The sequence below is a fragment of the Cervus canadensis genome, chromosome 4 (genome assembly GCF_019320065.1).
Source record: "Cervus canadensis isolate Bull #8, Minnesota chromosome 4, ASM1932006v1, whole genome shotgun sequence".
NCBI lineage: Eukaryota > Metazoa > Chordata > Mammalia > Artiodactyla > Cervidae > Cervus > Cervus canadensis.
The window spans coordinates 87,338,719-87,360,600 of record NC_057389.1 but is presented as its reverse complement, the minus strand read 5'-3'; the positions used below and the strand labels follow the sequence as shown (position 1 = coordinate 87,360,600).

Here is a 21,882-nt window from a genome sequence, read left to right as displayed (position 1 = left end):
GAAGTAAGATGTACGACCTCGGAGCCTGTCTTCACTTAACATTTGGATATTTTGTTCACCATGAACTTTGGGGCACCCATTCTGACTTTTCAAAATACTGCAGTAACTAGGGGACTTCCCTGGTGGTCCAGTGGCTAGGGTTCCAAGCGTCCAGTGCCGGACACAACTGCAGCTACTTGGCAGGGCACAGTGTCCACCTTGGGGGCTGACTCCTGCTTCTCTCTCCGCACCCTAATCCCTAATCCCTGCTCTGGGCCACCCCCTCCCCTCCTTGCAGTGGGGCCCAGCAATCAGGCCACACGACATTTTCATCTTCTGCTCTGCTCCGTGAGCTTTTATTCCTGGGGTAGTGTTTGGGACCAGATGTTGGGGAGAGGACTCAGATTTCCCAGTGGCAGGAGGGGTCGTGGTCAGGGCCGGGGTCTAGACTGCCCAGTGCACGCAGGGACCAGTGGGGCCGGTGGAGGCAGTGAGGACAGTGGGGAAGGGGCCCAGGCTAGTCTCCAAGCGCGGAAGGTCAGTGCATGAGTCCCCAAGCCCTCGTGAGAGGCCTAGGGGGGCAGAGGGCAGTCCTCTGCTCTCAGCGGCCCTGGGCCTGGAGCCTCTGCATCTGCAGAATCTGACTCAGAATTCGCTGCACGTCTTCATCCATCTGACCCTGAGGAGGGGGGAGGGTGGGAGCGGAGGGAGCCTGGGCATTCTCTCCCCTTCCCCACCCAGTTTCTTCATCCCCCTCCCCCCCTGCCCGTTGATCCTCTTCCCTCCACCAGCCTCTCATTGTACAGATAGGGAAACTGAGGCCCAGAGAGCAGCAGTGGTGCCCCCCAAACCAGCGAGGCTCACCTGAATGGCGTAGAGGAGGTGGCTCCTGTACAAGGCCACCACTGCACTGTGGTCCCTGGCAGCCTCCTGTGGGTGCAGGGGAGGGGCGCTCAGAAATGCAGGACTCCCTCCAAGCTATGCCAAAAAGCCCCCCTTGCACCCTGGGCCCCTGTTTTGATGGCATACAACAGCATGGAAGTGCTACTTGCTAAAATACTGAGCTACTTTCCTCCATGTGCACTGCCTGCCTGCCCGTCACCCTCCAGGGACCTTGTGCCCAATGGGCAGGCGAGGCTCACCTCTAGCTGCTCCCGCAGAGCCTTCACCTGGCCACGGAGGGCTTCCACCTCCAAGGAGTCTGGGGCCCCCAGCTGGTCCTTCAGCGCCTCCTTAAGACTGAAGACCTCCTTGGAGAGCTCCGTGATCTGGGGTGAGGATGGGAGAGTCAGCCGGCACCTGAGCCCAGGGTGGGGACCTGGGGACCTCTCCCGGGCAGCGGAAGAGCCTCGGACTTGGCAGAAATCACCCTGCAGGCTAAGTCCAGCCCATTAGCTAAGAATGGTTTCTACATGTTAAATCATCAGAAGGTGGTCTAGGGGCTAAGAATCTGTGCTCCCAGTGCAGGGGGCCGGGGTTCCATCCCTGGTTGGGGAACTAGATCTGACATGCTGCGACATGCCGCAACCAAAGCTGCACGCTGCTTAGCTGGACGCTGCAAGATCCATGATCCCTGGTGACACAACTAAGCCCAGGCACAGCCAAATAAATAAACGTGCTCAGTCACTCAGTCATGTCCAACTCTTTGTGACCCCATGGACTGTAGCCTAACAGGCTCCTCTGTCCATGGAATTCTCCAGGCAAGAAAACTGGAGTGGGTTGCCATTACCTCCTCCAGATGATCTTCCTGACCCAGGGATTGAGACCGGGTCTCCTGCATTGTAGGCAGATTCTTTACTGTCTGAGCTACCAGGGAAGCCCAATAAATATTAAAAAAAAAAAAAAATCATCAAGGCAGGGGTAGGAAGTCAAAAGAATATTTTCTGACACATGAAAATTACACCAAATTCACAACTCCATGGTCATATGTAAATTTTTATTTATATGTGGCCACGCCCATTCGCTGTCAAGTCCATGGCCCCTCTTCAGTGGCAGAGCTGACTACTGTGGCTAGGCAGGGCCAAAATCAGTGACCATCTTGCCCTCTGCAGAAAAAGTGCACAGATCTTGGGAGTCTCCAGAAGGTGAAAGTGGAGACAGACAGAACAAGGGGGACAAAAGCTTCTGTCTTGGTGGGGCTGGGTTACTTGGGCCAGGGTTTGGGTCTTTCTCTCCCCTTGCCTAGTGGGAGATCTTGGGAATGTGACCTAACCACTCGAAATCTCGGTTTCCTCATCTGTAAGGTAAGGAGAACCATCGTTCTCACCTTTGTAGGTTGCTGCGACTCTGAACAGAGATTAATTTTAAGCTGGGCCAGCAAACAGCAGACACTCAATGCGTGCTGGGCTTTGTTGTTATTTCCGTGGATCAGAGGTTCTCAGTCAGGGGTGATCCTATCTCCAGTGGATGCCAGGCAATATCTGGAGGCATCTGTTTGTCAGGACTGGGGGGTCTCCTTGTATCAAGTGGGCAGGGACCAGGGATGCTGCTCCACACCCTGTAATACCCAGAATGGTCCCCCATAGAGAATGACCTAGCCCCTGGGACTTCCTTGGTGGTCCAGCAGATAAGTCTCTGAGCTCCCAATGCTGGGGGCCTGGGTTCGATGCCAGGTCAGGGAATTAGATCCCACATTCTGCAACTAAATCCCGCATGCAGCAATGAAAATTGAAGATCTTGTACGCAGCAACTAAGGCCTGGTGCAGTCAAGTAAATTTTTAAAAAGAAGAATGGCCTATCCCCAAATGTCACTAGTGCTGAGAGGGAAGGACCCTGCTATAAATAAACCATAATCCTTATCACAACTTTATCTTCAGTTTACAGAGGTAGAAACTGGGGCTCAGAGAGGTCAAGTGACTTGCCCAGGGACACAGCTGATTGTGGCCAGGTGGCTCTGTATGCAAAAGCACCTGGGACTCTCGTCCACTGTCTCGAGATGTGCAGTTTGACTCTGAGCCACTCAGTTCACCTCTGGGAGCCTGTTTGCTCATCTGGAAAATTGGATGATTTCCCAAGACCCATTCAGCTGGGACATTCTTAGATTCCTTCCAACATCTGTCAAGGGGGGGACCTCCCGGCAGAGCACAAGGAAAGGGAACCCACCTTCTTGTCCTTCTCCTTGGCCCTCTCCAGGGCCTCCTGGGCACGGCTCTGGGCCTGGCGTGCCCGCTCGGCCTCAGTTCGTAGCCCCCGCAGCTGCTGCTCAGCCGTGGCCAGCTGGGCTTCCGCCGCATGTCGCTCACTCTTCATGAACAGCGCCTCCCGCTGCACCTGCAGCCCAAGCCCACATGTGACCGTGAGGACATTTGGACCCCAAAGAAGCCTGGACCTACCTTCCAAAATGATCCTACCCTTCCATTGCAATCTTGGGACATTCAAGGCCATTTGATGTCAAGGAATTTGGTTCAGGGGTCCTGGATTCCTGTAGGCACTAGAAACATTCTGACTCTGCCGAGCTGTGGGTCCTTAGACAAGTGACATGAGCTCTCCATGCCTCAATCTGCTCATATATAAAAGGAGGATAATAAAAACCCCTATGTCACAGGGTGGTTGTAAGGATAAAATGAGCAAATACATGGAAGACACTTAGAACAGTGGTTGGTACACAGTAAGTGTTTGAGTTTGTGATGTTGTTGTTACTGTTATTATTAAAACCATATAATGAATGTTACTGTTACTATTTTTATTACATCATAATTAACATTCTGTTCTCTGCCAGTGGGAAAGTGTGAAAGTGTGTAGATTTCTTACAAAAATGAAGGAAAAACAGAAGAATCTGGATGAAAAGTCAACAAATGTCCAAAAATTGTGACTGCATTTTTTTACAAAAATATCAAGGTTGGAACAGTGTTAGATTTGCAAAAATTGAGCCTGGGTGGATCACTGGCCTTTATAGACATAAAGCTCCAGGGAAAATGGATAATAATTAGATGTTTCACTTAGTACAGACTGGCTACACATTAACAATTAAAAAACAAAACAGAAAAACTAAGTTCAAGTCAATTTATCCCCAAAATAAGTAGTCATGAGAGAAGGTAAAATTTGGAAAATAAGTATGAAGATGGGCATACTTAAAGTTGGATCGTGAATTCTAAGAAATAGATCAAACTTTACTGGTTTAAAACAGCATGTTCTTGGAAATTCCCTGGCAGTCCAGTGGTTAGGACTCTGTGCTTCCAAAGCAGGAAGCCTGGGTTTGATCCCTCATTGGGGAACTAAGATTCCCGCAAGTGGCGCAGCCAAAAAAAAAACAAAAAACAACTAAAAGAGTATATTATTGGAAAAAATAATCCTGGTTGCAATTATTAATCACTTGTACCATCACTGTCCTAAGTATTTTACAGAAATTAAACTATTTAATTTCATGTGAGGACTAAGAATTATTATTAGCCCCATTACACAGATGAGTAAGCAGACATATGGAGAGAATGCCTCCCTGATGACGATTAATAATTGTGGCTTTTTATTCCCGCATTTGTTTAAAAGAATTGCTATTTTTTTTTTAAATTTGGTTTGCGTGTGTGTGTGTGTGTGTGTGTGTGTGTTTAAGGAAAGAGATGGAGTCAAAAGATACACCTTCAGGGCCCAAAAGATAGTCCCTTAGTTTGAAAGAAAATCAGCATAAAAATCTACTGGGTTCAAAATAATTGGATCAAAACTCCTTACACAAAACATCCTCCTATTTTGGGGTTGAAGCATCAAAAATGATCATAAGATAAAATGACAATCTCAAGAACAGCTGGCTGGGAAAAAAAAGGAAAAAAAACAGGGTCAGTTTGACCAACAGAGAAAATGAATATAGGAAAAAATATCAGAGTAAAAAGCCCAATTCACTGCTTACCAAAAGATGGGTGAATATTAATTCCTACCTCACACCACACCCACAGTTAGAAACATAGCATCAGTGTGATTGGGAAATTAAAATAAAAAGATACTGGAAGAAAGCACATAAGAACATCTTCACTGGGACATCCATGGCAGTCCAGTGGTTTAAGAGTCCAACCTTCCACTGCAGGGGGCCTGGGTTCAATCCCTGGCCAGAGAACCAAGATCCCATATGCCCCAGGGTGCAGAAAAACAAACAAATAAAAACCAAAACAAACAAAATGAAACTTCACCATAAACAAGGTCCTATCCTATAGCACAGGGAACTACATTCGATAGCCTGTGAGAAACCATAAAAGAAAAGAAAATGAAAAAGAATATACACATGCACAACTGAGTCACTTTGCTGAACAGCAGAAATTAACACAACATTGTAAATCAACTATACTTCAAAAGATGAATTTTTAAAAATATCTTCCCAATCTTGGGATATGCAGAGGTTTAACAGATCTCAAAACCTGCTAACCATTAGGGAAAAAATGGGGAGTCAAAATAGACAAAATGTTTTAAAACAGAAAACACCAGTTGAAACAGTGAGGTCGTCAGAATGGCTGCAGGGTTAAAGGTCCACCAGCACGGTCAAGTTTCTGCTGGACTGAAACCAGTGGGGTGGAAAACTCGCCTGGCTGTGGGATCCAAACAGACCACCAAGCAGCTGCCCAGTGCGGATTCCCCCACACTCACCTGGAAGACTTCAGCCGTGGTCTTCTCGTGGCGTCGCCCCAGCTCCTCCAGCTGCCCTTGCAACCGGGCCACGTCGGCCTTCAGGGCGCCCACGATGCGCTCGTGCTCCAGGCGGGCCATGCTGCCCACCCGCTCGCGCTCCAGCTCTGCGCGCAGCCGGGCGGCCTCCTTGCCTGTGGCCACCACCTCCTGCTCCAGGCAGGCGGCCCGGCCCCGCAGCTCCAGAGCCTCTTCCTGCAGCCGGTGGTGCTCGGAGGCCGGCACGGCCGACTGGCGGAGCGCCTCGGAGGCCTCCCGCAGCTCTGCCAGGCCCCGCCGGGCCTCCTCACAGGCCGCAGACAGCTCCGCGGCCCGGGCTTCGGCCGCGTCCCGCGCCTGGCCCAGCTCGGCGGCCGCAGCCCGCTGCTGCTCCCCGGTGGCCGTGGCCACGACCAGCTGCTCCCGCAGCGCCTCCAGCTCCCGGCTCAGCTCTAGCCGCGCCTCCTCCCGTCGGGCCAGCTCTGCCCGCAGGCCCCGGGCCTCCTCCTCGGCCAACAGCCGGCCGGCCCGGGCCTCGTCCAGCCGGACCGAGGCCGCCTCCAGCTCCCGGAGACGGCAGTCCCGGTCCCGAAGGTCCTCGCGGGCTTGTTCCAGGGCGGCCCGCAGCTGGCCTGTGTCCCCATCTCTGACCCCACTAGCCCGGCCGCCCTCAGCCTCCCGCACCCGCTCCCGCAGCCGGCCCGCCTCGGCCTCCGCGGCCTCGCACTTGCCGTGGGCCGCCTCCAGCTCGGCGGCCGCCTCCCGCTCCCGCTGCCTGAGCGCCTCTTCCAAGCTGCGGATCCTGGTCTCTAGCTCTGTCTGCAGCTTTTCTGAGGCCTCCGCAGCACCCGGGTGCAGGATGGGGCCTGTGAGGACCCTCGGGGTCATGACTTCCACTCCCATGGCCTCTGTGCCTGTGAGCTCTTCTTCCACTGCACCTACTCCAGTGGGCTTCATTTCTGGCTCTTGTGTTTTCATACTGGGGGTCTCTGTACCCGTGGCCTTTGGTTCTGGGTTTCCTCCTCCTTCTGGAGTTTTCATTTCTGTAACCTCAGCTCCTGTGGCCTTTGTTTCCAAGGGCTGGGCCCCCACGCCCTCTGTTTCTGTGGTCTCCATGTCCGTGGCCTCGGCCATCGTGGACACGACTTCCAAGCTCTGTGACAGGGCTTCCATGGTTTCTACTCCTGCAGCCTCCTCATCCGTGGTCTCGACTCCATTCACTCTGGTTTCCGGAGCTGCAGTGCCGTTAAGCGCTATTTCCACCAGCCCATTTCTGGAGGTCTTGGTTCCCAGACCTTTGCCCTCCCTAGAGGCTGCCTCCTCTTCTGCGAGGGCCTCCCGAGCTTCCTGCTGCTCCAGCGCCTGCAGGGCTTTGGCGTGCTGCCTGCGGAGCTGGTCAAACTCAGCCTGGAGAGCGTTGTAGAGCTCCAGAGGAATGACCTCGGCCAGACCATCTGCCTCCATCTCATCCTTCTCAAAGTGCTCCAGGATCTGGTGGGGACAGGGGAACCGAGCAAGAGTGGAAGTGGCCGTGGTGGGCGTGAGGGGGGCACAGGGCAGCCACGCCACTTTCCCTCTCCACAGACCTAGCCACGTGCCCACCCAAACTCCCGGGAAACAGCCCCTTGGGTCCTCAGACTTGCTCCCACCGCCCCCTCCTGGAAACCTTCTCCATCAGCTCTGGTTTCCCCACCTGGACTTTCTCCATCAGCTCCTGGTTCTGTCTGGTGAGCATGGCCACCTGCTCCTGCAGCGAAGCCAAGAGCTCCTGGGCCGACGGGCTTAGCTGCTTGGAGAGCAGCACCTCAGCCCCTGGCAGGGGACACAGACTCAGGCCCCAGAGTTCCAGCCACAAGGAATGGGATTTGGGGGTCTGGAGCTGTGGGTCAGGGCCCCCGGGGCAGGCACGCTTCCAGGAATGGAATAAACTGTGAATGTCGGCTAGGCTCCCTCCCAAATTCAACTCTCTCCATGCCTGTGGGTTAAAGCTGTGACTCCTGGGGCCCCAGACATGGTCAGGGGTTGGGGGGGGCAGGGGGAAGGCAGGTGCGGTCTCACCTGGGAAGTCGGGTAGCTCACCCTCCTCATCCTGCAGGGTGGCCACATCATAGCTGGTGTTCTCCCGCTCATTCTGTCGGGGGGGGGAACCAGGGTTCGGCTTGAGGTCCTGCCCTCCCTCCAGCCCCCGTGTATCCGCCGTGAGTGTGATCATAACCCCAATAGCGACGGTTGTATATGCTGTCTGGTATGTGGGACCAAGGGAGGGATGGCTGTGTGTCCTTGAAATGGTGTGTCTGGGATTCTGTGTGGGGCCCCATGTGCCTGCCTGGGTGCGAGTCGCTGCAACAGTGGCTCTGGGTTTGTAGGTCTGCAGCGAGCATGTATGTGCACACGTGTGTGCCCCTGTGGGGCGTGCACAGTGGCCCCGGCCTCTCCTGTGTGAGCACCTGTGAGTGTGTGTGATTTTGCACTTGTAGTCTGTGGTGTGTGACTGTTTTGTGTTTGTGTATGTGTGTGTATGATTGTGTACCTGCATCTGTTTTCTTTATTTGAGAAATATTTGTGTGAATACATGAATTTGTGAATGTGTTGCCTAGGTATGTGATTGAATGAGAAATATCTGTTGTGTGTGTGAGATGACATATCCACAGATGTGTTTGTTATGTGTTTGCCTGTTGCATGTGTAAGACCACATATACATAAATGTTGTTGTCTATCTCTGCATGTACATGAGTATGGGTGATTGCAGGTTTCCAAAGTGTTCATTATGTGTGCGTGTGCTTGTTATCTATACGTGATTATGTTTGTATGTTTGTCTGTTCTGTGTTTGCATGTGTGTGAGACTATCTGTATTAGTGTGGTTATCGGGCAGCTGCAGCAGAAGAAATACCCCACCCCCTGGCGGCCCACCCCTAAAAGCCCCACTCCTGCCTTGCTCCCCATTGGGCCCACCTCCAGAAGGGACAGCCTACTCTGCAAACTCTCCACCTCTCGGCCCAGGCTCTCCTTCTCCTCCTGCTTCTCGGCCAGAAGCTGCTGTAGCTCTTGGACCTGCAGGGAGGGAGTGGGGGGTCTCAGTGGGCCTCCAGGAGAAAACACCAGGCAGCTGGGGGTCCACTTCCTCCCACCTTCCACCCTACCTGTCTCTCCAGGCTGTGGAGGGAACTGGCCTCTGCCTCTGGCAGCTGACAGAAGAAGTGGGGACTGGGCTTAGATCTGGGCTGGGGGGCCTCCCCGGCCCACCTCCTGCTCAATGACCCTCCATCCCCACCACAGATGTTCTCTTGCCTATTTTGTGCCAGATCCCCTTTGGAGCCACTAATTCATTCATTCATGCATGCATTCATTTATTATCATTATTTTTGGTTGTGTAGTGTGGCATTTGGGATCTTAGTTCCCCAACCAGGGATCAAATCCACGCTCCCTGCAGTGGAAGCACAGAGCCTTAACCACTGGACCACCAAGGAACTTCTGTCTTATTCATTTATTCATTCACTCACTCATTCAAATATTCATTCATCCAATAAATACTTATTAGGCAGTTACGGTAAGTGAGGCACCATCAACCAAGCCTGCCCTTGTGGGTTCACAGGCAAATGAGTGAATGTGAATAAAATATATAGTGTACCTAATAGCAGTAAGTGCTTTGAGTAAAAACAAAGGGGACTGAAAAGTGAATGGGGATGTTACAATTTTAAATAAATTGGGTAGGGGAGGTGTGTTTGAGCAAAGACCTGTAGGAGGGGCAAGAAGGAGTCATAGGGACAGCTGGGAGAAGGTGTTCCCAGCAGAGGGCACAGTCTGTGCAAAGGCCCTGGGGCAGGACCAGGCTTGGTATGTTGGAGGGAGAGCCAGGAGGCCTGTGTGGCTGGAGCAGAGTGAGCCGGTGGGGAGAGAGGGAGGAGGGGGAAGGCAGGGAGGGGAGTATCCCCCTAGAATGGCACCCACCCCAGGCTTAGCCCCAGGCCCATGTCTCTGCTACCCCCCACCTCCTGCTTTCTTCGTTCCTGGTGCTGCTCTAGGCCCCGGATCTTCTGTAGCAGACGGCCCCTCTCCTGTCGCAGCCGCACGATCTCCTCGTAGGCATCTTGATCATCCTGTGCCCCCCACCCCACCACCTTTACATGAGGCCCAAGGACTGCGTCCTCCCATACCTGAGCCAGAACTTTCTCCCCGTGCTACCTAGAGGCAACCCCCCCAACTCTTCCCCAAGGCCAGGGCATCTCTCACCGGCATTGGGATATTGGTGGGGGGTTGAGGTGCCTTCCGCTTCTTGGGGGCCCCTTGCTTGTCATGGCTGGACACAGAATTCTGGGGGTAGGGGTAGATGGGGGATATGGGCGACATGCCAGCCTCCCACCCAGATAAACCAACACAGCCAGCCCACTGTCTGTCACCAGCCCCAACTCTGCCCTCACTTCCTGGGTGATCTTGAGTGAATCTCTGCCTCTCTCTGGCCCTCACTTATCCCAGCATAAAAAGGAATATAACCACGTCCCCTGAGAGTTCCAGATCTTATGCTTTACCCTCTGTCCCTTTCTGCACCCTGGTACTTTCCCCAGCTAGACCCTACTGTTTACAATCCTTTCCCTGTGGAGCTGACAAGCTGTAGGATTGAGACGAAGAGGCCAGACTTGCCTCCTTCCCTGACCACACCAGCCCTTATCAGTCTCGTTCCCTCTGCCATCCCACCCCAGCCCCGTGATTTGGTCCCAGGCCCCCAGTGTTCTCAGCGTCCTGGTGGTTATGCTATGGACGCCGCTGCCAAGTACCCTAAAGGTGTGTGCTAAGTCGCTTCAGTCGAGTACGATTCTTTGCAACCCTACAGACAGCAGCCTGCCACGCTCCTCTGTCCCTGGGATTTCTCCAGGCAAGAGTACTGGCGTGGGATGCCATGGCATCCTCCAGAGGAATCTTCCCAACCCAGGGATCGAACCCACTTCTCTTACATCTCCTGCATTGGCAGGCAGGTTCTTTAACACTAGTGCCACCTGGAAAGTCCACCCTAAAGGTAGCACTCTTCCAAACAGGTCCTTCGAGGTATTAACCCCAAGTCAAGGGTCCATCTCTTCCTTTTCTTCTCAGGGAGCTTGGGTCAAGGGGAAAGGTAGTGTGTGCATGGGGGTGCAGGGGTGGCGGTGGGGACTCACTCACTGCTTAGGGATCCATACCTGAGATGATGCCTCGCCTGAATCATCCTCTGCGAGAGCAGGGGAGAGAGGGAAGCAGGATCAGGCACTGTGTTAGGGATTCCCTTCCTAGCCCTAGGAAGGGCATTTGTTAGCCCAGGGAACTTGAGGGATCTCCCAATCCCCCCCACAATCAGGACTTTTAAGGTAGGAACTAACCATTTTGACAGAATGCTCATAGGAGGGGCCTTGCAACTCTCAAAAAGAGAAACAGTAGCATCTCCAGAATGGGGCGACTGGGAGGGCCAATTCTTAGGGAAGGCAAAGATCCAAGAATAAGATGCCCCAGAAACACAGAGTTGACCCCTAGACTACTCTAAAAGCTCTGGGGCTCCTTGAAACTACCCCGAGCAGTGTGAGGCAAGCAACAAAACCTCCGATAATATGAACAGGGATACCTGGAAACTATCCACAGGAGGAAGGGAGAGAAAGGGGTGGCAAGAAACTACCTAGTGGACGGAAGAGGGTGCTTGAAACTGTTAAGAGGTGGGGTTTGCATACCGCTGGGTGGTGAGGGGCGCTGGGCTGCCTCCTGGAGGAGGTGCAGGATGAGCTTGTCCCCTGCCAGGGTGCCGTAGTGAGCAGCATCCTGGCCCAGTGCATCTGTGATGCCCGGCCGGGCGCCGCCCTGCAGCAGCGCCTCCACTGTTTCGGGGCTGGCTCCTTCACAGGCCAGCATCAGGGCCGTCCTACCAGAAGAGGAGGCTGCTGAGGGGCGAGGATATTTTCAAACCTCCACACCCTCCTCAACACCCAAGCTGGGTTGAGAGAGGAAGACACACTAGATCGCACACCCAGAGAGGTTAAGAGACTTGCCCAAGGTCACACAGCACACAGTGAACTGGCTGGGAGGGGAGAGGCTCACCTGCCCTGAAGGTCCTGGTCATTTGCAGCAGCCCCCTGCTGCAGGAGGAGGCGGCACAGATCTGTGTGACCCATCTGAGCTGCAATGATGAGGGGTGTTGTACCCAGCTGAGGGGGGCGGTGGGGAGAGGATGAGACAAGGACAAGATATGAGAGACTGACTCTGGGAGGTTGGGAAGCCTGTGATGGGCCCCCTAAGTTCACTCCAAATCTTCACACTTTTCAAAGGGTGCCTGGGATACCTCAAATGCACTATCTTTCCTCAAAGATTCCAGTACTTTGGCCACCTGATGCAAAGAGCCGATTCATTGGAAAACACCCTGATGCTGGGAAAGATTGAGGGCAGGAGGAATAGGGGGCGGCAGAGGATGAGATGGTTGGATGGCATCACCCACTTAATGAACATGAGTTTGAGCAAGCTCCGGGACATAGTGAAGGACAGGGAAGCCTGGTGGGCTGCAGTCCATGGGGTCACAAAAAGTCAGACAAGACTGAGCAACTGAATAACAATAACAAAAGATTTCAGGGACTCACCCGATCTCGGGGATTCAGATGGGCCTTGAAGGAGCAGAGTATTTCTGAGCAGGAGATGCAGCCGCCAGCAGCTGGAAAAAGAGAGAAGGGAAGGGTAGGTAGGTAGGGCGGGGCTTTGATATTTTCTGGGGGCCTTCTGCTTGAGGGTGATTCTTTTTTTTTTGCTGTGCTGGGTCTTCATTGCTGAGCACAGGCAGCAGCTGTGGTGTATGGACTTAGTTGCCACTCGGCATGTGGAATCTTTCTGGACCACGGATTGAACCTGTGTCCCCTGCATTGGGAGGGAGATTCTTAACCACTGGACCCCCAGGTAAGTCCCTGGGTGTCATTTTTATCCTTTATTTCATGAGAAACTCTAACCTCCCCTAGAAGACCAGTAGCAAAGATATGACTTAAATTTTACAGATGAGAAAACTGAGCCCCACAGGTCCATGGTCACTCAGGGGGTTAGAAACAGCCAGAATGAGGACCCGGGTCTTCTAACTCCCAATCCAAAGCTCTTTCCTCATCTTTCCACTGTGGGTCTCTCTGCCATGTGTGCGTGCTCAGCTGCTTTAGTCATATCCGACTCTTTGCAACCCTATGGACTGTAGCCCACCAGGCTCCTCTGTCCATGGGGTTCTCCAGGCAAGAATACTGGAGTGGGTTGCCATGCCCTCCTTCAGGGGATCTTCCTGACCCAGGGATTGAGCCTGTGCCTTTTATGTCTCCTGCAGTGCAGGTGGATTCTTTACCGCTGAGCCACCAGGAAAGCCTGTGGCTCCTTCTTAGAGTGGAATTTTTCACTGATTTTCAAGTATTTATCCCTTTTTTGTTCAACCAGCAATAACTGTGTACTGACTATATACCAAACCTTCATACAAAGAGTGTTAGTGATTTTTTTTTTGGGGGGGCCACTTCACGTGGCATATGGGACCTTAATCCCCTGACCAGGGATCGAACTCACATCCCCTGAAGTGGAAGCTAGGAACCCTAACCACTGGACTGCCAGGGAATTCCCCAAAGAGTGTTAATGTTTACTAGAGAGATCAGACCTCTGCTGAGGTTCAGCAGGCTTATTGGGGTTTGATCTGAGTTCTGAGTTTTGATGGTGAAAGGGGTAGGGTAGAGGTCACTGCATGGACATGGACCCTGAGGCAGGGAAGAGCTTGGGAGGATTTGGTTGACAAAGAAGCAGGACAGGGTGCGCATGCCCAGAGTCTCAGAGAGGGAAGAGAAGGCTTTGTGCAAGGAAGTGCTGCTGGAAATCATCAAACTTTTGGACTTCCGGGGTGGTTCAGTGGTTAAAACCCCGTGCTTGGGGGGTGGTTCAGTGGTTGAAACCCCGTGCTTGCACTGCAGGGGGCCCAAGTTCGATCCCTGGTCAGGGAACTAAGCTCCCACATGCCTCACCATGGCCATAAAGGTAAGATAAGAAAAAAAAAAAAAGCTACAAAAAATAAATAAACTCTATGTTATTATCTGCTGTGTGCCCAAGGGCTTATGGGGTTTTGTTTGCTGCTGTAATCTCATTGTTTAGAACAAAGCCTGGCACACAGCAGACACTTGACAAATATTTATTGAATGAAAAAACCAAGAAGCTTCCATAAAGTGAGCAAAGGCTTTGCTACCACCAGGTGGCAGTGTACTTTAACTGCAGGGAATATTTCAACTAAATAAAACTCCAAAGCAAATGTATTTCATGTTTTCACCTGAGAGTCATCAAGTGAAAGACATTCCCAAATATCATGGGCCTGGTGTATAGACACTGGGCTGGGCTCTGGCTCAAGGGGTTTGGGTATTTTCCCCTCCCTTGGAAAAGTTTGGATTTGATGATTATGAAGGCTGCCAAGACCTTCAGCCTTCCTGAGGTTCCCTAGGAGTTCCTTGAAGCAATAACCCTCCGATCATCCTCACCCAGGCCTGGCGTACAGTAGGCTGTGCTTTGGGGTCAGGCAGCCTGGATCCTCCCCACTTCCTTGTTTACAGGACTCAATTCCCTTGTCCGTCCAATGGTGCTCCACTGGCTAAGAATTTGCCTTCCAATGCAAGGGACTTGGGTTCGATCCCTGGTCGGGGAACTAAGACCCTACCTGCTGCGGAGCAACGAAGGCTGAGTACTACAACTACTGAGCCTGTGAGCCACCGCTAGAGAAGCCTGTGCACAACGAAGAATGATGCAATGAAGACACACTACAGCCAAAAAAAGAAAGAAAGAAATGATAATGCAGAGCAAGGGGCTCCATGAGGAAGGAGGTGGAATATGTCCCAGGCATGTCACCAGAACCCCAGGTAGAATAATCCCCAAGCTCAGCCTCTGGGGGCCATGGTGGCCAGGGTGAGGCTAGGCTGTACCCACCTGCATGATGCAGGGCGGTCCACCCACTGCTGTCCACTGTATCCACCGCGCAGGATGCCTGGGGGGAGGGATGGGTCATTGGAGGTGGAGCCATCCTTGTTCGTTGCCTAATTTCTCTAGGAACTGCCCTTCCTTGGGCTCTGCTGTATCTCAGGCTCCTTGGCCCTTCCCCACTCCCACCCACCCACCTGCTCTGTGGAACCCACTCCTCATGGGTCCCCATCTTGACTCCTTTGAAAGTTGGTGAGAAAGAGGGATTAGCTGGGATCCCAGGGGCGGCTGGGGGTTTGGGGTGTAGGTGGGAGCCCTGAAAGTGGCTATGGCTAAGACAGTATCCAGAGTTTAGGGAGAAGGTGGGGCTCAGGAGACATCTGATATTCAGAGTATTTCTTGGATGTGGGACATAGCTGGACACTCGGAGAGTCTCATTGTCCAGGGAGTAGCTAGGACTCAGGAGTAAAAGGGACTAAGGAATACCTAGGATTCGGGGTGTATCTGGGGCTTCCATGAATTCCTGGAACTCATCAGGAGTAGTCAGGGCAGGGGAGTATCAGGGGGTTGGGAAGTGTTGGGAGACAGGAAAGGAAATGACCTGCAGTAGTTGCTTTAAGCACTGTGGGTGCCCGTACTTAGCGGCCAGGTGGAGGGCGTTGTAACCTAAAAGGGAAAATGAATATTCTAGAATGTACTAGAGCTTCAGATACTCAGGGAGCTTCTGCTGCCCCCCAAACCTGTGTCAATAATTGTCATGACTCTGTCTAGCTAATCCTCAAACCCAGGTATTCTCAAAACCCTGCTACTCCCGGGGGCAGAGACTCTCCAAGCCCCAGCTGGTCTGCGTCTCAGACAGTCTCATCCTAGCTACACTCCACATCTTTCCATTCCTCAAGCACTACTGTCCTCAGCTTCTCTGCATGTCCTCAGCTGCTCCCTCTGTTCCCAGCTGCTCCCCAGGTCCCCAGCTACTCCCCAATATCCCCACCTACTCCTCAGGTCTCCAGCTGCTCCGCAGCTACTTTATGTGCTGTGCTTACTTGCTCAGTCGGGTCCAACTCTTTTCAACCCCAGGGACTGTAGCCTGCCAGGCTCCTCTGCCCATGGGGATTCTCCAAGCAAGAATACTGGAATGGGTTGCCATGCCCTCCTCCAGGAGATCTTCCCAACCCAGGGATCAAACCCAGGTCTCCCGCATTGCAGGCAGGTTATTCACCGTCTGAGCCACCAGGGAAGCCCAAGAATAATGGAGTGGGTAGCCTATCCCTTCTCCAGGGGATCTTCCCAACCCAGGAATTGAACTGGGTCTTCTGCATTGCAGGTGGATTCATTACCAGCTGAGCTACCAGGGAAGCCCTAGCTATTCTATAAGCTCAACTGTATCAAAGTGCCAGCTATGCCCCTATCTTTGATACTCTGTAAATCCCCAAATTCTGGCTCCTACGCCTGGCTATGCCTCATGCCTCATTACTCCCTGAGCTCCTGCTACCTCTAAACCCCAGCTACTCCATGAACCTCAAATACTCCCCCCAAAAAACTACACTAGTTATTCTCACGCCCTCAGATGCGCCTCAAGCTCCGACACTCTTCTGTTTCTACTGCTTCCTCTGACTCAACCACTACCTGAGTCCCAGCTCCCCGATCCACAAATTGACTCAGTCTGTCTACTGCCAACCACAGTCTCCATCCTTGGGTACCACAGCCTGACATGCTCCTGTCCCCAGGGGCACAGAAGGGAACCCCCCTTTTCAGCAGGACACTGAGGCCATGAAGCAGGGTGTGACTGGGCCCTCAGGCTGGGCACCTGGTCAGAGTTCCTCCTCCCTCCCCCAGGGCCGCAGGGTAGTACCTGCCCCGTCCGTGCTCATGGCGTTGGCGCCGTGTGCCAGCATCACCTCAAGACAGCTGGCTGCACCCCTCATGGCTGCCAAGTGGAATCTGGAGGCCAGAGGTCAGGGGTCAACTGCAGGGTGGCCACCCCTCAGCCCTCACACCCCCAGAACATGGACACTCACGCGGACTTGCCCTCGGGGTCCAGCTTGGTGGGCACGAGCCCCTTGCGGGCGATGAGGGAGGCCACCCGCGTGGGATCATTGTTCTCCACCGCCTGCAGCAGCCGCTCGTCACTTTTGCCCCAGTCCTGGCTCTGCGGGGCACACCCAGAGGAACGTGGGACTGGTGGCCACTGTCCCTCCCCGCTCCCCCGGCAGGGGCTCTGGGCTCTCGCCGCCGGTCCTGGGCACTTGCCTGGCGCCTGCCTCTGGCTGCTGCCGGCTTCGGGATGGGGCAGGGGCCGCAGGGCGGGCAGGAGCCGAGGTCAGTGGGGCTGAGCCGCAGCTGCCGGGGGAAGTGGTCCTGGGTGGGGGCCTGAGACAGCATAACTCCAGCCTGGGTCCTCGGCACCTGCCCCCACAGCTGTCCTCCACCACTGCCAGCAACCACACCATCAAACCATCCCCAGCTCAGCTCCCAGCATCTTTCCAGGAAGCTGTCCCCCAAACCTAGGTTTCCTGCCATCTCTTAGTGAAACCCGCCTTTCTAATATCACCTCACCATGTCTTCCTGAACTGCCCTCCAAAGTCTTCCCAAAGGAACCACTAAAGGTCCCTTAAATGTCCCTCACACTGTCCTCTGCCAGCTACCCTTCTTCTGCCCCTGAGACGCCAAGATTGTCCTGCAAATGTCCTAAATGCATCTCTAAATATCTTCCCCAAATTCATCCCTCCAATGACCCCGTCAAATGTCCCCAAAATGTCCTCCCCTCAAAATCTTTCAGACGTTCTCCAAAATTGTTCTCCAAATGTCAATATCTTTCCCCCTCAAAAAGGTCAAAGTATCAAATTGTCCCCCTAGATGATCCCATCCAAAACTGTCCGCCTAACTGCCCTCTAAATTCCTCTAAGTGTCCCCATCTGTCCTCAAAATAGTCTCCCCATTTGTGCCATCCATCCTCCCATCTCTGTTTCCCCTCCTTCCGCTGTCCTCCCAGCTTCGCCCTCTCGGGTCTGCGGGTGGAGGGTCTAGGCTCTGCGTGGTCAGGGGGCGGGGCGGGGCGGGGCGGGGAGGGGAGGGGAGGAAGGGCCCGCGCCAGCCCCCTCCCGCGCCCCCTCCCCCGGCCCTACCGCGAAGGAGGCGGCGGCACACAGACACAGCTGCTTCATGGCGTCCAGGGCGCCGGGCGGCCGGGCGGCCGGGCGGCCGGGCTCCGGGAGGTGACCCGGTCGGAGGGGCCAGAGGGGCCGGAGGTAGGGGCCCGCGAAGCCGGAGCTCGGCCGCCCGGCCCGCGCGGTCCAGCCAAACCAGACGCCGCCCCTCCCCCGCGCCCCGCCTGCCGCCTCCCCTCCCGGCCCCTCCCCTACGGTTGGGGGGGAGCGCCAGGGAGTGGGGATGGGCTCTGGGGGAGGGGCACCGCCGAGGCCAGACCTGAACTTCTCGCCACCAGGAGGCCGAGGCAAAGGGGGCCAGGCTCCCAGCATCTCCAGGGACCCGACTGCATCCGTCTCCGCCTCCTTTGAGCTGGCCGGGGAATGGGGGATGCGGGGGTCTCAGGTGACTCTCGGCCTGGTCCCATTGCTGCTGGGCCATCCGGACTCTCACTCATTCACTCACTCACTCACTCATTCATTCATCCGCCAGTGGGGCTGTTCTGCAGTCTTGACAAACCTGAATTTGAATCCAGGACACCACCTCCCCCCGCAGCGACACCCTCCACACACTCGCATTTACCACCTACAAGATGGGCCAAGATACTTACCTGCTTTGGACTTCACTTTCCTCATCCAGGAAATGGGTTTCCTTTTAAACAGTACCTACTGCCGAGGGTTACTGGGAGGACTAAATGAGATGCTATATATCAGAGGTCCCCAGCCCCCCAGCCATGGACCAGTATCCGTTGGTGGCCTGTTAGGAACCAGGCCGCATAGCAGGAGGTGAGTGGTGGGCAAACAAGAGAAGCTTCATTGATGTTTACTGCCTGAACCCCGCCTCTTGTCAGATCTGCAGGGGCATCAGATTCTGAGGAACTTGAACCCTAACCCTAAAAGTTAAGGCAGAATATCCTGAGATTGCCACAAAATAGAAATAAACAGCAAAATAAATCTAATGCACTTAAATCATCCTGAAACTATCCCCACCCCCACACCCCGGGCTCATGGAAATATTGTCTTCCCCAGGACTGGCTTCTGGTGCCAAAAAGGTTGGGGACCGCTGCAACACTGGCACCAAGCAAGTGTGCTACAAACAGAGATTGATTCATCACAGAGAGATGCAGTTGGACTGTCTGCATATCTAATCCTGCCTCCTGGGACTCAGGACATAGTAGGTGCTCAGTTAAACCACTGAAAGACAGCGAGGACACCAGCTTTAGCTTTAACTCCAAGGAAATGGGAGGGTCTGTGTTCCCCTCATTCTGTTCTCAGATTGAGAGCCCCTTGAGAGCAGAGTCCCATTGAGGCCTCCCTGGCAAAGGGCCTTGGATCCCAGGGTGGGGTGAGGCAGTTGGTGAATGTTTGTACAGTGAAGGCATGACTCATAGGCCAATTGCATTCATTCCGTCCACACGTCCTGGAGGGTGCCTGGCACAACCCTGCACATTGGGACTCAGTGGTGGCAAAGACAGTTGTCCTTGTTGTCACTGAGGTCCCTGGGGAGACAGACACACCCACGGATTTATGAACCAAAGTGATCAGGGCTGTTAAAGGGGAAGCTCAGGTGAGTGGGAAGCTCAGAGAGGACTCTTGAAACTATCTTGGAAGTCAGGGAAATCCTGCAAGAGAGGACATCTGAGTTGAAACTTGAAGAATGGACAGCACTGGGGAGCAGCAGGAACAAGATCATGTTAAGGAGAAATCATGAAATAAATTGTGCTCCTGGACCAGTGTGGTAACTCTGCCCCGGTCCAGGACCTGGGGCGTTGGTCGGGGGCATACTGAAGGGTAGGGCAGAGGGGGAGAGATGTTGTATAAGAGCTGGAGTTAGGAGGAAACAAGGCGTGTGGGATGTCAGGAGAGCCACAACAGTTCCAAAAGGCAGGACAGTCCACTGTGTTGCGAATGAAAATTTGAGAAAGGGCCAGGAGAAGGTGGGAGGTTGGGATTACAGGGGAGAGAAGGGATGTGCGGAGAGACAAGCTCTCAGGAGCCCGAATTTTTAACCTTAATTTTTATTTTTGACTGCACCATGAGGCATGTGGGGTCTTAATTCCTCCACCAGGGATCAAACCTATGCACTCTGCCTTGGGAGTGTGGAGTCTTAACCTCTGGGCCACCAGGGAAGTCCCAGAAACCCAAACTTAAGAGCAATAGCTGCTGACAGACATTGGGGCTTTGTACACAGCTGGGCCATTGTGTACCTGCTGTGTGACCTGAGACTAGCCACTTTCCCTCTCTGGGCCTCAATTCTTCCACTGTTAAATGGAATAGATAACGGAATGGATAACATAAAGCTGGGTTCCTCCACCTGGAGGCAATGCTCACATTTGGGGTCTGGTCATTCCCTGGGGTGGAGCCATCCTGGACTCTGTGAGGCTGTTGAACAGCATCCTTGGTCCAGGAGCAACCCCCCTCCCCACTGCCCACTGTGTGACAACCATGTCAGAGGCATCACCCAGTGTCCCTGGGGGCAGGATCACTGCTGTTGTCCGTGATTATTCTCAGACACCTTTGGGCAGGTGGAGGGAGAGGTGGGGACAGGTAAATGGAGAGTTTGCTGATAAGCAGTTGAGGAGTTGGAGGGAAGGTGTTTAGGCCTCCTCTCTCCTCTTACACTTGGGTAGGGAGGTGACTCTTAGGCTCGTCCAGAGAGGAGACTGAAATGGATCTCCCAGCTCAGGCCTCGGATTTCCAACTGCCCTTGGTCTGTCCTTCTGGATGCCAGACCCGATCAGAAGCCCCTCCCCTGCAGTGTGCCAAGGGTACCACCATCCCACCTGACTCCTCTCTCTCACCCCACACCCAACCCAGCAGCCAAACTGCATCCAAGGACCCGTTCTCACACACGGTCAGTCCCATCACAGCTCCACCGTGCGGTCGCCTCCACCCGGGCCTCCCTGCTTTTATTCCCCTCCCTGGCCCACCAGCTGCCTGAACCTGCATCAGAGCATCTCTCTCTCCTGCACATAAGCCTCCAGCGACCGCACTTGGCATCAGATGCTAACTGCTCACAGAGCCCAGGCGGTTCCATGGCAAGGGGTCCACCCACTGAGGTCTCCCACCCTACCCCACTCCCACCTGGTTTTGTCCAGGCCAAGAGCTGAGAACGGTTTTTACACTTATAAGTGGTTAGGGGGGAAAAATCAAAAGAAGAGTTATATTTTGCAATACATGAAAATTATATGAGGGGACTTCCTGGCAGTCCAGTGGTTAAGACTCTGTGCTCCCAATGCAGGAGGTGCAGGTTTGATCCCTGGTCAGGGAACTAAGATCCCACAAGCCTCAAGGTATGGCCGCTCCCCCCCCCCCCAAATTATATGAAAATCACATTTCAGAGTCCATAGAACAACTTTGGATGGCAAGGAGAACAAACAAGTCAATCCTAAAGGAAAGCAACCCTGAATATTCATTGGAAGGAGTGATGCTGAAGCTGGAGCTTCAGGCCAATACTCTGGCCACCTGATGCAAAGATCTGACTTATTGGAAAAGCCCCTGATGCTGGGAAATACTGAAGGCAGAAGAAGGGGATGGTAGAGGATGAGATGGTTGGGTGGCATCACTGACTCAATGGACGTAAGTTTGAGCACACTCTGGGAGATAGTGAAGGACAGGGAAGCCTGGCGTGCTGCAGTCCATGGGGTCGGACACCACTGAGCGACTGAACGACATTGGGATGAAGCTATGCTCATTAATTTTCAAACAGCCTCTGGGAATTCCCTGATTGCCCAATGGTTAGGACTCCCAAGTTATCCCATGGACAGAGGAGTCTAGTAGGCTACAGTTCATGGACTTGCAAAGCATCAGACACGACTGAAGTGACTGAGCACGCACGCGCTGGGAACGAAGATTCCACAAGCTGCAAGGTGTGGCCGAAAAAGAAATTTACCATCCAGCCTTTTACATGAAAAATGTGCCCACTTTTGCTCTTATCACTCCTCCTCCTCCACTCTCTGAGTTCTTCCCCCAACCTGTCCCCTGGTCCATGGATTCCTGCTGCAGTGGCCTCCTTTCCAGTCCTCAGACAGCTCTGCCCACCTCCAGGCTTTTGCCCTTCCTGTGTCCTCCACCCGGGATGCCCTCTCTCCTCCACCGCCTACAAGGCTGATCCCTTCACTGTCTTTTGCACTGGAAGACACCTCTTCAGACAGCCTTTCTCTGGTCACCCCCTTGTCACTCTGATCCCCTCAGTGGGGGCCAATTTTCCTTTATGGTTTTTATTATCACCTGACGTCATCCCATGTACCTTTCT

At 53.6% G+C, this 21,882-nt stretch overlaps 1 protein-coding gene across 14 annotated transcripts; it reads right to left on the bottom strand.

The window, feature by feature from the left end:
* Window positions 1–305: 305 nt before the first annotated feature.
* Window positions 306–18,576, bottom strand: ANKRD24 (ankyrin repeat domain 24). 14 transcript variants are annotated; one of them, XM_043466213.1, is made up of 21 exons: window positions 17,607–18,576; window positions 16,732–16,851; window positions 16,500–16,630; window positions 16,334–16,422; window positions 15,083–15,147; window positions 14,491–14,548; window positions 12,153–12,223; window positions 11,620–11,726; window positions 11,256–11,443; window positions 10,737–10,765; window positions 9,796–9,876; window positions 9,555–9,662; window positions 8,706–8,750; window positions 8,518–8,616; window positions 7,624–7,696; window positions 7,259–7,377; window positions 5,548–7,056; window positions 3,082–3,249; window positions 1,122–1,247; window positions 844–909; window positions 306–658 (listed from the first exon to the last, which is right to left on the bottom strand). In XM_043466213.1, exons 1-21 carry the CDS (start codon window positions 17,958–17,960, stop codon window positions 581–583), a joined length of 3,684 nt encoding a protein of 1,227 aa, XP_043322148.1. In that variant the 5' UTR covers window positions 17,961–18,576; the 3' UTR covers window positions 306–580. The 14 variants fall into 14 exon arrangements, 13 of the variants coding, with proteins under 13 accessions (XP_043322148.1, XP_043322149.1, XP_043322150.1 ...); XM_043466214.1 differs by having other exon boundaries at window positions 16,732–16,821; XM_043466215.1 differs by lacking the exon at window positions 8,706–8,750.
* Window positions 18,577–21,882: the final 3,306 nt, after the last annotated feature.